The sequence below is a fragment of the Phoenix dactylifera genome, chromosome 11 (genome assembly GCF_009389715.1).
Source record: "Phoenix dactylifera cultivar Barhee BC4 chromosome 11, palm_55x_up_171113_PBpolish2nd_filt_p, whole genome shotgun sequence".
NCBI lineage: Eukaryota > Viridiplantae > Streptophyta > Magnoliopsida > Arecales > Arecaceae > Phoenix > Phoenix dactylifera.
Window position 1 is genome coordinate 8,673,124 of NC_052402.1, and position 13,183 is coordinate 8,686,306.

Consider the following 13,183-nt stretch of genomic DNA (forward strand, 5'->3'; position numbering starts at 1 on the left):
AAAACCCTGGTGGCCTTTGACTCATATCACCAGTCGCATTGCTCACAATCAAATTTTCCCTTCCCAAGCTATTCGGGTATTCCTATGAACATGAAGATAATTTAAATGTCATACATAAATTCTATGTTTTTCTTCCCTCTCCCATTCTGGCCCATAACTGGGTTGAAATTAAGATCATGACTAGCACGGCATGCAAACAACTAAGAAGGCCACAAAAAAACGGAGGATATTGTTTAAACATTTCCAAGCGTAAGTGAAATATATATTAATCGGCAATCACCACGATTTTACAAACTTTACTAAAGGCATCATATGCCCAAAACGGATAGTCTTTTATCTGAGGTTATATAATTTCCGGGCAGTTGCACTCATCAAACCAGAGTTGCTTCCATTTGATGATGTTCTCCTTTCAATTTATTAAATAAAAGGGAAAAGAAGGACAAGGTAGGCATGAATATTTTCTCTGAAGTAGGCTCCAAGAACAGAAATTTCAAACTGGTGCATGGTTAACAATCAGAACTACTCACACATCATGTTGCGTCCCTGTGCAGTGAGGAGGTTTCGCATAACAAAACTTAAGAGGTAGTCATAAAATTCTACATTCTTCCCATCACTCCTCCAGAATTAAGCTAAGTTTCCTACCAAAAGGAGGGCACAAAAAAAAAAAAGACAAAGCAAAGTACTAGCGGTAGATTTGTATGTCCAAGAAAGTCAGCTCGGAAAATGTACTATTACAGCAAATGGCCTCAAAGCAGCGATACAGCTCCACCTCTGTGCAGTACGTTAGCAGATCTGGGACATTTAGGTGAACCACAGGATTTAAAAGAAAGCATATAAAATAGCTTACATCCGTACTCAGTGAAAGCTGCATTTCTTTGTGCATCATCAGTCGGGCTTTACGCAGAAATTACTCTAATCACACTCACTCAACACGATACACTGGGTAGGTCATGCCTTAAACCATTATATGCAAGGTGAAGACGTTTCAAGAAACAAAGCCAACGGAAGGATGTGCTTTCACTGGGCTGCAGCAACCAGAGCAGAACGAGCATTTGTGAATGTAGAGATAAGCGATCCAAGCTGTAACTTATCATTGCATCCAAAACTTAATCTATACCTGCAAACAGAACATTGTAGAAATAGTTAAACTCTTCTTTGCAGGTCCTTTTTCTTGGCCTTGTCTAATAAAAACTTTTCCTTATTGGTAAGTAATAAAAACTCTTCTTGATTATGACTATTGTAACAACATCATTGGTTTAACCACAAAACATTTTCCAGGGAATTTTGGTCTGAAACACAGACCTATTAAACCAAGTGGTTAAGCAAGGATCTTGTACGCTGGACTTAAACCAGAATTGACTCATTTAAGAAATGATCCAATCAAAAAAAAAAAAAAAAAAAAAAACAGATTAAGTCCTAATCTGATCAAGTATTGGACCTAATCTAATATGTTGACTGTCAGTCGGTACTGGGTACAAATCCTATGAAAAAAAAATTGAAATCACAAATGGTTCATGCAAGATTTGTAACCTGATTGAAACCACTTAAGACCTAACACCTTATGACCAGAAGATGTAAAATGCACAAATGCATGAGTTACATAATGTTAACCATGAAACTGATAAACTTAACTAAGATAAAGGAGGTCCATACTCAATATCAGCCAAATTGTTGATTAGCTTAACTCGGACATCTGATGGCATTTGGATCTTGAAAACAAACCTGAGTACAAGTCATGGAATGTGATTTAGCAACACAACAAAGAATGGGTAGGATGAAAAAAAGATCTCGTGCATGTTTCAACTTACATTGTAACCTCCCTCACAATATCAACCAAGGCCAGTCCTTTCCTCATTTTAATATCAGATATATCTAAACAAGCTAAGATGGCAAATCTTGCATAGAATAACAAGTTTCCCGCTCAAATCAAAAAATAGTAGTCCATGTGCGAGGATACATCTGAAACTGGCTGTAAATGATTCATTAAGTAGCCAATAGGCTATCTGTTCAATGTCTTTTGGCATCGGGTTTCCAGTGCAGAGGTAGACAGATTCTTCTGTTACATGCTGAGAAGCCATATGTGTTGACTGTCCACATTAAAGGAGATAAACTACCTCATTATCAAATTCAGAAAAAAAAATACAGATGTAGAAAAGCTAAACATATCAGAAACAAAAGTGAAAACTAATCCGACAACCCATATAAATATTTAATCCAGATGTTTTGGTAGACAATCATAGAATAAGTAATACATGCAGTTCTTTCTAATAAGATTAGGTGACCAAATAAAATATGAATTACTTGTAGTCGCAACTCCCAAGAACTCTTTCATCATACAAATAAACTTAAATCATTATCTCCCCTCAGTGTAATGCTTATCCCAGGAGGCTTTGGAAATTTTGGTAGATTTACAGTAAAGACCTTTAAGCTTTTCTTTCTGCATCATGTGCCTACAGATGTACATGTTAATTATTGAAAAAGCAACTTCATGCTTCTGAATGCAAGTTGCCGTTATTGTTACCAAAATTTATTAAGCCACAAGCATAACGTTTGGCTTCATCCCATCTACATCTGTTGGCTCTAATTTATTATCACATTTGTCATACTTCATCACCTCCTAATCAGATCTTCTAAAACCTTTTCCTGTTTCAGAACAATCTGAGTTTCCTAAACACTGAGCTGTCCCTAGTCCCCGGTTTCCCTCCCTACCCACCTCCACCTCCAATGTATAAGAGTATCAGCTGCAAAGTCACATTGAAATCTGACGCATTTTGAGTCTAGGTTATAAAATTAATGGCATGCAAGCAAACTTGTATTGATGTATGCACTCCCATTATCAGAGCTCTATATTTCACATAATAATTTTTCATAAAACAGTGTATAAAGTAATCCTTTTGTTACATGACCATCTTATGAAATGTCACATAGAGGTTAAGTAAAAGATGAATACAATTTCAGCCAAAGTTCTAAGTACCGTAGAACAGGGCCGTCCTGGTTTTCTCATGCAACGAGGACACCCCACATACCAAAACACGGGATGGTGGATGTCCTATCCCATCCCGGTCCACGTCCTGTCCAGGAACTTGGGACAGTGGGACACCCTACTGTCCCACAGGAATTTAAAACCTTGATTTCAGCACTAGCATGTGATGAAAACGATGATAAGCCTATATGCAAAATAAAATATGGATAGACGTGCTAACATATGACCCAAAAGATTTGAGTTCGATTCTGCATAAAAGTTTGTTCAAATTTTTGTAATAACATGGCCTTTTATACATTTACTAATAAAATCCATTTCAGTACTTACTGGGACATGGTACAAAAGCATGCCCATGGTCCTTATTTCACATATCATAGTTGGTTAACTGATACATTTGAGTATGTGACCACAGAAATCTAAAGAGTGAAAATTAGTTAATTTCTAAGATTGTCAATATTATTATACACCATCACTAATATAACATGCAAATATTGGTCAATATGGTCAAATAAACAAGAACATGTTGATAAGGTCCCTCAATACGGGAGACTTGTAAAAAAGTCAAATTGGGAATTTTACATATCAACTTTGTCACCCGAGGAAATTAAGTGAAATTTATGACATAAAATGCCAAGTCAGCCATCAAAAGGTAACTTATCTGACTAAGAAGAAAGCAATGTCAATACTTGGAACTAAAGGAGAATGACCTGCAATATGTTCAGAGCCTTTCTCATGTCACCGTTGCTCAGCCGTACCAGGGCAGTTAAGCCACTCTCAGCCACGTCAAGCCTAGAAGGAGATGATCACAAGTTACTGATTCAATAATCAGTAGATGTTTAATAAGTTGGTAGCATGTTAACAACTGAAAATCATATACTGCTTAATCCAATCGACAGCTGCTGTTAAAATCTTAGATTTTATCCAAAAAATATAAAAAGGGGGCAAACAGATCTTACAAAATAGAACGGTAGATTTTGGGAAAGTTGACTACTTATTTGTTGAAAGCATCTCTTACATAGATGAAGTCAGAACTTCTTAAAAAAAATTTGTACATAAACCCTGAATGTTCATCAAAGATCTTCTGACAGACTATGTTCATAGATTCCAGAGCAAGTTATTTTCCGGAATCTCTCATTGAACATTCATTATTGCATCACTGTTAAGTGCATAATCATCAATTTCAGATTGTTAAAAACACTGAAGCAGGTGCTTACTGAAGATTCATTTTGGGGATTCAAATCCTCTAAAGCATTCCAATCCCAAGAACAGAATTTTTATTTTTTAAGGTTGGGAAAAGAAAATTGATTCAAATAATAAACAAGGTAGCAGTATCATGGCTACTGGCTTATATTAGTACACAAAGTAAAAGAACGCCAAAAAAATCTTTTGCACCAATAGAACCTATACAGAGAAAAGGAAAAGAAATGCAAGTATAAAATTCCATATAAGAAACAAAAAAGTTTAGGAGCAGCAATAAATGAACACAGACTCGTGATCAAACGCTTGGCTCTTAGAGCTAGGTAAGGCAATTTAAGTGAGCATTAGGGCTGCAAATAGGTTGGGTCAACCCATGACGCAACCCGAGACCGACCTGGTTAGGCCCAGCACCACCCAACTTTTTGGACCCATAAGTCCAGTATAGTTCTGAAATATGACCTTTTGAACAAGCAGGTTGCATCTGGTCCATATTACCTAACCCAAGCCATGGCCCAACAAGGTTTAAAATCGGTCAAACAGTAGATGACATGATTAAACCTAGCTTTGCCCAATCCAACTCACCCCAAGATTCCACGAGCTTGTGTACTACAGGTACTAATTATAGGTGGAAGGCTCAATTAGTTGAATTGCATTTTCATAGACAACATTAGTGGTCCTATTTTGCACCAATGCCCTTTTTTTATTTATCTCAATTTATTATCCATGCTATTACTGGACCTTCTAGACATCAAACAGATGATGTACTTCCTTGTTACCTTGCACTGGATCCAAATCAAGATCTGATCCAACCCAAACTCAAATGCAGTGAGTTTGATTCAGGTCATGATTTACCTGTCCTAACCAGAATGACCCAGTTGATCCAAAATATTTTCTATGGACCCAATCCAAGCTGACCAAGTTAGCTAAAATCATGACCCAAAAATATACTACATACTATTTATGACAAGTGATAGCAAGAAAGGATATTGTATAAAATAGATTGTTATGAGAGAAAGGAATTTCAAAGGGAAATATTACCTTATGGGCCTGGAAGATGTTAAATTGAACAAATCTTAACAAAAAAAAAAAAGACTAAATGTTAATTGATCTTGAATGGTTTAAGGTTTGTGATTAAAGAGAGATTAATGAATCAAGTGATAGAGCAAGGCTTTGTTGCTTGACTTGAGTTTCCATTTTAGCTAAAATAAAATTAAAGAGAAATTGAGATTTTTTTTTTTTTGGGTGTGTGTGTGTTGGGGGGGGGGGGGGGGGGGGGGTATTTGAATCTAAGGGCATTTTCTAAGAAGTTGGCAAACAAAATCTAGAAAAGAATGTGCCAGAATCAAAACTGTATTTTCTAATAGAGTGTAAATTAAAAGGATATTATCAGACCATGAAAAGCAAGATTAGCTCCGGCGTGAAAAAATGTAAATTATCCCTTGGATAGGTGGCCAAGGAAATTCAAAATAATGCAATGCTGTACAAAACCAAACTATGAAATAAAGATACAACTTCAAAATGACATGCAACATGGGTACAACACCTTATGAAACTTATTTCATGTCAAATTTCTACAATGAATCAAATTAAAAAGAACAACTTACCCTTCAGCCTTTATCACATATTCAAGTCGTTCTCTGATATGAGTTGCATCAAGTGGAGCAAACCGAAACCGAGTGCACCTTGACTGTAATGCTGGAATAATTTTGTTGACATGATTACAGATAAGTGCAAACCTAGTGCTCTTCGTATGTTTCTCAATCACTGAACAAAAAGATAAAATCACAAGAATAAAGATGGTGAGAATACATAAACCTATGAATACTTAGAAAAGTGAATGGTTGTACAGGCAGACCTCTACGTAATGCAAACTGTGCATCTTTAGTCATAGCATCTGCCTCATCCAGCAGGACCAACTTCACAGAAGATTTTGCACTGCATGAAACATAAATAGTTGACTAGGTATTGCAGCATCCACCAGGTAACCAATGATAAAGTCACACATCTGCATGAGTGCGCATATACGTGTGCACACTGTATATATGTTAGTGGTGTTTATGTTTGCATACATGTATGTACATGTGCTACTTTTAAATAACCAGGTGTTGAACAACCATGCCCCATGATAGTGGCAGGATCCTGCAGCTGTCACAAGCTCATCAGGACAAAATTTACCTCATCGCATGATATGCAGTTTATATGATTTGGAGGGTGGAGTATCTTTACTCCCACACACACATGGTTCCAATCCTAGGGGCTGCACCCTGCCACATGCCATGTTCATATTTTGCCACCAAGATGGAAAATTGCTTAGCATATACTTCTGTCAAGCAGTCGTTCCCAATAAACACTATTATGTCTATCCAGCGCCGGCTTTGTAAATCCTAATTTGCTCAGAGTTGTCATCTTCTATCTACAAACACATAAGCAAAGGAAATAAAATGGTAGAATATGTGGGACATTGAGATCTTCTTTGGTCAGATCTTCCTCTTGACTGGCATTTCCACTATAATCCGAGCTTCTCTCTCTACTAAGGCCCTGTTTGGGGGAGCTGTTGGCAGTAGAGCTGTTGGAAGTAGAGCTGTTAGAAGTAGAGCTGTTGGAAGTAGAGCTTTTATAAAAAGCTGTTTGCTGTTTGGTAACTACATTTCCAAAATGCTGTGGCACTTTAACATTTGTTTGGTAAACAAACTGAGAAAGTACTTTTGTATGACAAAATGACCATAAAGGACATTACTAGTACTATACAATAGTGCATAATAAAATATAATATATATTAATACATAAATATATGATATAGTATAATATTAATGTAATGTAACATAATATTATTATAATATAGTACTATAACATTGTATACTATAGGATAATAATTTAATATAATATTAAATTATTTAACATAACATAATATTATATTATATTATATTTATAGTATAATACAATAATAAATGTATAAAATATTATAATTATTAGTATAAATTAATTTTTTACTCTTTTGAAGACCATTTATTTCTCTAACAAATTTTCTAACTAGGTGAAAAAATTGGTTAAATAATTACTAATATTTTTATTTATTTATTTATTTATTATTTTATTTCATTGAAATATATTTATTTATTATTTTATTTATTTATTTATTCGTTCATTTATATACATATTTATTTATTTATTTATTTTCTTTTTTCTTTTTCTTTCCTTTTTTTTCTTCTCTTTTTTTCTTTCCTTTTCTTCTTTTTTTTTCTTCTCTTCTTCTCCTTCCTTCCTCTCTTTTCCGGCTCGGGAGGGAGCCGGGACGGCGTGCCGCGGCGACCGCGGGGGAGGAGGGGCTCGGAGGGGGCCGGGACGGCGTGCCGCGGCGACCGCGGGGGAGGAGGGGGCCGAGATGGCGGGCCGGCCGGGGAGGCAGCGGCCATGGCGGCCCCTTCCTCCCCTTCCTTTTTTTTTTTTGCTGTGTGGTGGGTCGCAGCGGCGGGGGGCTCGGGTGGGGCCTAGGGGGCGCGGCCACGGGTGGCCGGCGTGGTGGCTGCCTCCCAAAAAAAAAAAAAAGAGGAGGGCCGGCGGCATTGAGGAGAAGGAGATAGAGAGGGAGAGAGAGAGGGGGGGGATGGTGACAGAGAGAGAGGCGGTGGGATTGAGATTTTTGGGAGGAAAAAGAAACTTTTAAATGGGGGTATTTTGGTCAAAAATACAGCTTCCCGACAAAGCTGAAAACAACGTTTTCGGAAAGCTCCAAAATTGAGCTTCTGCCAAAAAGCTGTTTTCAGCTTCCCGCAAAAGCTGAAACAGCTTCTTGGAAATTTTACCAAACACACTTTTTTACCTAAAAGTACTTTTGGAGGGCCAGAAAGTGCTTTTTGGCCCTCCAAAAGCTCCCCCAAACAGGGCCTAAGGTCCTCTTCAGTCATCATTGTACATGACAAAAAATTTAATATTTTCAATACATTACTTCTTTCAATCTCAGTGAATTCATCAACTTCCTCCACATTTGTAACCTTGGCAGTAATTTTACGAAAACCTGCCGAAACAACATTAACTCTAATACAATCATCTTTGCAATTGCACATAGTCAAGTGAACAGCAATAAAATTCAATCTGTATCGCAATTACTATCTGGAATATTTCTCCTCAGGAATCTGATACATGACAAAGCTAGTATAACCAATCGATCCAAGATACAGCTTTACTGTACTATTCGTTACATATCGTAGTTCTGCTAAACATCTACACCACATGCGCATGTAACAAGGAATAAATGTTGCATGCTGATGCCTTGCCGCCTAGCACTAGCATGGCATGTGCCCATGTACCAGTGCTTAGGATACACTAGCACACTGTAGGCATGCAGTCAATGCCACTGGCATGAATGGGCAAGGGACATATTTTAGATTTTTAAAATCAAAACAATCAACAGCTTCTTCATAATGCTTATAGATGTAGCTCTTAAAAATAATTTAAAAAAAGAACTAAAACCAATAAATAATATCCTATAATCAAAAATGAAAACATGTATGACTGTGTTGCTTACTGACAGGAATAATCTAGGGTATTATGGCATGGTATTACACCTCAACAGTACATTACCACCAAGAAACAATGATTGAGTGTCAATGTGTTATGTCATAAATTACCAAGTGATACCTCAATGACACTAATGACATCATACTCTAATAACATTTCTAAAAATCGACATGAAAAGATGTTATTTGCTTTTGTTTCTAGATTAATGTTGTTTCGAGGGGAGGATTTTGGATGGAAATCACTCCTCCCCAAAATCACTAATTTCTAAGCTGGTGTTTAAGTGGACATATTTGGTTGTTATCAACTTTAATCTTGAATATATAAATGTGCATGTGTGGATAAATCGTTCTATTAACCTTAACAAAGAAATTGTTATAGTCCAAATGTGGAAAAGGAAAAGAAAAGGAAATAGGTTGAAAATTGCTTATACCAAGTCTGGAGCAAGGATTCAATATGGATCCTGCTCAATTTTGCAGAAAGGCATCACATGAATGCTAGGTTCTCTGTTGTTCTTTGGAACCAAGAACAAAGTTTAACCTCCCTCTCTTGTGGATTAATGAGAAAAACAGAAGAAAAAAGGCTTCTGACACTGTTCAGCCCTATAACAAGTCATGTTAAACTGTGCCAAACTGGCACAGTTCAATATGGGCAGCACAAGGCACTTGGGAACACACCTCTGCCCCATGCCAGTCTAGCCCTGTCGTGGTAAATGCCAAACAGCATAGACCGGCATATGCTGACACAGGGATCTCGGTCTGTATATAGGCAACATAAAATGAAGCTTATTGTGTAGGCTTTAACATATATCAGGCCTCACAAAAAAATTATTATAATTAATGAAGGTAAAAAGTTCTTTATCACTTTTTGGATACTTGCATGAAGTAAATAAAAAACACTTATGTAGCATTTCATCCTTTGAAGTTCTATGTTTTCTCTTTGGAACATATGCTAGGTAGAAATATATCAAAGCTTGATTCATGAGACATCAAGGCTTTACTATGCAAAATTTTTTCGTTAAATCCCCACTTCCTTGCTTTAGTTTAATGAACTCATTTATACATGTAATATATGATCCATGAATGCAACGGGCAGATAATGTTTTGTTTTAAATCATCAAGATGCTTAATGAGACATGCAATCAAGTTTTTGTCTCTTGCTTTCCAATTTCAAAAGTCTGACCCACACCTCACTTGCATTCTCTAATTGCATCAAGGCACTTTGTCAGACATGTCAATGAAAGGTTGAACCAACTATTTTTCTTTGGAGCATGATAATGTCAAGAACCTTTAAAAAAAGAGAAGACTAATATGGACATGACTCTACCAAACAAGGGTATAGAGATCCCCTGATCCTTTCTATTAGAAGCTTAACAAGATAATAAATTTCATGAAGTCGTGTTTCCCTTCACTGTAATTATGCCCCTAGGGTATTGTAGAAAATGCATTGCCCAAAGAGTTTGTGGATAGGATTTCAGTGTGAAATAGCAAAAAAACTGACATCAGTTAAAACTGCCTTAAAGAAAGTTTATAGGCATTGCTAAATCACATTGCTCCATAATGTCATACTTGATAGAGGTAACAAGGCTTGATGGTTAAGATATGAATGAGAGAATCACACATGCACACACGTAGATAGAGAGAGGAGTGTGTATGCACATGCACAACACAAGCATAAAGTTGAGCTTCAAGTAAAAAACAAGATAATTTCAATTAGCTCTTAATTTAGACACAATTGCTAACCTCGTAATATTAATCTCATTTATGCACCTAAAATTTAAAACTACATTCGTATAATTTCACTTTTACTTTGTAGTAATTGCTACTAGAGCTAATATTTCTCTCATAGGATTTAAGAACCTTGACAAACTTCATAATCCATTCCATTTTGACCTCAACTATACAACAAAATCCTCTCCTATCCAAGGTTTAAAACCAATCTTACTGCATTGCATAGCCCGTAAAATGGAATATACTGTCATGTACCACCCCATATTAGCAAATTAAAGAGTAAAAAAAAGCCTGTACCACAGTACACATCACACCAATACATGACTGCTATGCCCCCTATTCTGCAGCGCATCAAAACTTTCTCCTATCATAACCACAACAACTCCAACTCAAAATCAGAAAGAGGAGTTAATCCATCACTAAGCTAAGTACATATCCCAAGGTGTTTTAAGGATGCAGTAATACCCTTCCCCCTTATCCAAAATGTGCAACTCCTTTGTGGCAGACCCCGCAAGTTATAGCTTTCTTATCATCTACTCTATTTTCCTTCTGCCACAATGTCTCGCAATATTTGTCAGACTCCACAAGTAAACATTTTGAACCGATACATGTCTATCTTTCAAGCATTCGGATCACCAAAACCCAAAAGAATTTTTACATAAACCCTGTACTTGCGCAAATTCGACTACTGAAAATAATAGATGTAAATTCAGCACGAACAAAGCAAAACTTCTTTGAAAGAAAACCTCGAACCACTTTTCAGCGAAGAGCATATAAACTAATAAATATAAGCAAGCATAGAAATTAATCCAAATTCTTTTTACCCAAAGGAAAGGCTCCGTGCACTGGCGAAATCTTGGATCTGCTGTCGAACAACATCAATCCCCCGATCATCAGATGCATTGAGCTCCAAAATCAGGTTGCGGTACTGCGCCCCATACAGCTTCCGTGCCACTGCCAGAATCGTCGACGTCTTCCCGGTACCTGGCGGCCCATAAAGAAGCAAATGGGGCAGCCTGTTCTCGTTCGTCAGCCGATCAACTTCCAACCAACAAAATCCAACTTTTAACCACAGAATCGAACCCAGAAAGAAGGAAAAGAGATCCATAGGAGAAGATAGGTGGAGGAGGGGGAGGGAGACGAGGGTTACTGGTGTCCACGATGTCGCGATGGGCCGCGACGTCGGCGAGGGACTGGGGACGGTACTTCTCGACCCAGGGGGCGGACTTGCCGTCGGAGGCGAGAGGGGCCTTGTCCTTGTTGGACCTCGCCGGCGCGTCGCCGTCGATCTCCATGGGAGCGGTCGCCTCCGCCATCTTCGTTGAAATCCTTCTCTCCCACGCCCTAGCGCTCTATTCTCCGGTTTCGTACTGTTCCCAGCCGTCGCGGCTATGGCGCCAAAAATCCCGAGTGGGGGTCTTTTTGGCTGCTCGAGGGCTAGGGTGGGCTGAAGGGCCGCGGATAAGCTCACCGATGGTGCAATGGACTGAGACCTCTGGCTATGAAGTGACGGGTTCCGTCTTATTTTGGAGGCGGATCCGATTGAAGCGGTAGAGTGGATTCTATAAAAAGGATCAAAAAAATGTACCGTATTTCAGATTGGTCATGTATCATGAAAGACGAACAGAACTGCTGATTGGGTACAGAGCTATAAAAAGATTTTGTGAACTCACTGTGTACCTGTTCCTTCACCGTTGTGGAGTATTTTGGCTTGTGACTCTGTTGGCAATGCTCACGCGAGATTAGGTGAGCGTCCGGTTTACCCAAAAAAAAAAAAAAAAATGACGGCAACTACGTTTGACTTTGTTTGGATTAGGCCAGGTCTCACTTGGACTTGGCGTCAACATATTATGGTGGATCTAGAACCAAGGTTCGATGCTACCTCAGATCCGGCCCCAAACCAGAATCTAAAAGAGCGTGTTTGGATGATCATGAGATATCCCACTGGATTCATGATGGGAAAGCCAAATTGGAAGTGTGTGGGGTGGCGGGGAAAAGTATAAAGACCCACGGTCGTTGTAGGTGAGGTGGCCGACATACTTTAATATGGAAGGTGGATAAGCGGGTAATTCGGGCTTACCTTACCTTGCATAACTTAAATTTTATTATTTGGGAGGATTACTGGAAGAGAAGAGGTGGGAGGAGAGGGAGGAAGAGAGCGAGAAGAAAAGGAAAGTGAATCATTTTTCTCCATGTTGGGGATAAATCATGGAAATAACGGCAATGGGGATAAAACGGGAACAGGACGTGATAGGGTTCTGCTTAGTTTTGCACTACAAGTCTATCCGAGCCATCGATCGGAATGAACTTATGCTGCGAGATGAAGGAATATCCCGCCATAATGAATAAATTTATTCTTATGGCACCAGCAGATCGTTTGGCAAGAATAGAGGAGATAGTGGAGGATATCCCTCACTTATTTACCAACCAAATGAGCTCATAGTCATTACTTCGACATATCTTTCCATTCGAAAGCTTTTTCTTTTATCCAGAGAAAAAGAAAAAACTTTATGAGAATATTCATTTCTTTAATCAAAGTTTATGAATAAGAATTTTAGAAAACAACGAATAGAAAGGATTTTAATGGATTGGGTTTGGTTAGTTTTGAGAAAAGGTAGCAATGGAGGAGTTTTTCTGGGATGCAATTGGTGTTGAGAGGTGTCGGTTGTGCCTTTCGAGACTTCATGATGACAAGCTGCTCATTTTTTTACAAACGAGACCTCCTATGATGGAATCTTTGCTCTCCTTCATTTGTTAC

At 38.1% G+C, this 13,183-nt stretch overlaps 1 protein-coding gene across 1 annotated transcript; it reads right to left on the reverse strand.

Moving 5' to 3' along the window:
* Positions 1 to 484: 484 nt before the first annotated feature.
* On the reverse strand, positions 485 to 11,884 carry LOC120112364 (replication factor C subunit 3). Its single transcript, XM_039131488.1, has 9 exons — positions 11,576 to 11,884; positions 11,250 to 11,466; positions 6,036 to 6,115; positions 5,785 to 5,944; positions 3,691 to 3,772; positions 1,958 to 2,087; positions 1,809 to 1,872; positions 1,654 to 1,722; positions 485 to 1,117 (listed from the first exon to the last, which is right to left on the reverse strand). The coding sequence occupies exons 1-9, from the start codon at positions 11,739 to 11,741 to the stop codon at positions 1,018 to 1,020; spliced, it is 1,068 nt and encodes a 355-aa protein (XP_038987416.1). The 5' UTR covers positions 11,742 to 11,884; the 3' UTR covers positions 485 to 1,017.
* Positions 11,885 to 13,183: the final 1,299 nt, after the last annotated feature.

Coding starts and splice junctions, on each gene's coding strand:
- LOC120112364 (XM_039131488.1), bottom strand. CDS start 11,741: ATGGCGGAGGCGACCGCTCCCATGGAGATCGACGGCGACGCGCCGGCG. Junction 5,945..6,035: donor ACAGTTTGCATTACGTAGAG/GTCTGCCTGTAC, acceptor CTTTTTGTTCAG/TGATTGAGAAACATACGAAG. Junction 2,088..3,690: donor AGGCTCTGAACATATTGCAG/GTCATTCTCCTT, acceptor TAATGTGGACAG/TCAACACATATGGCTTCTCA.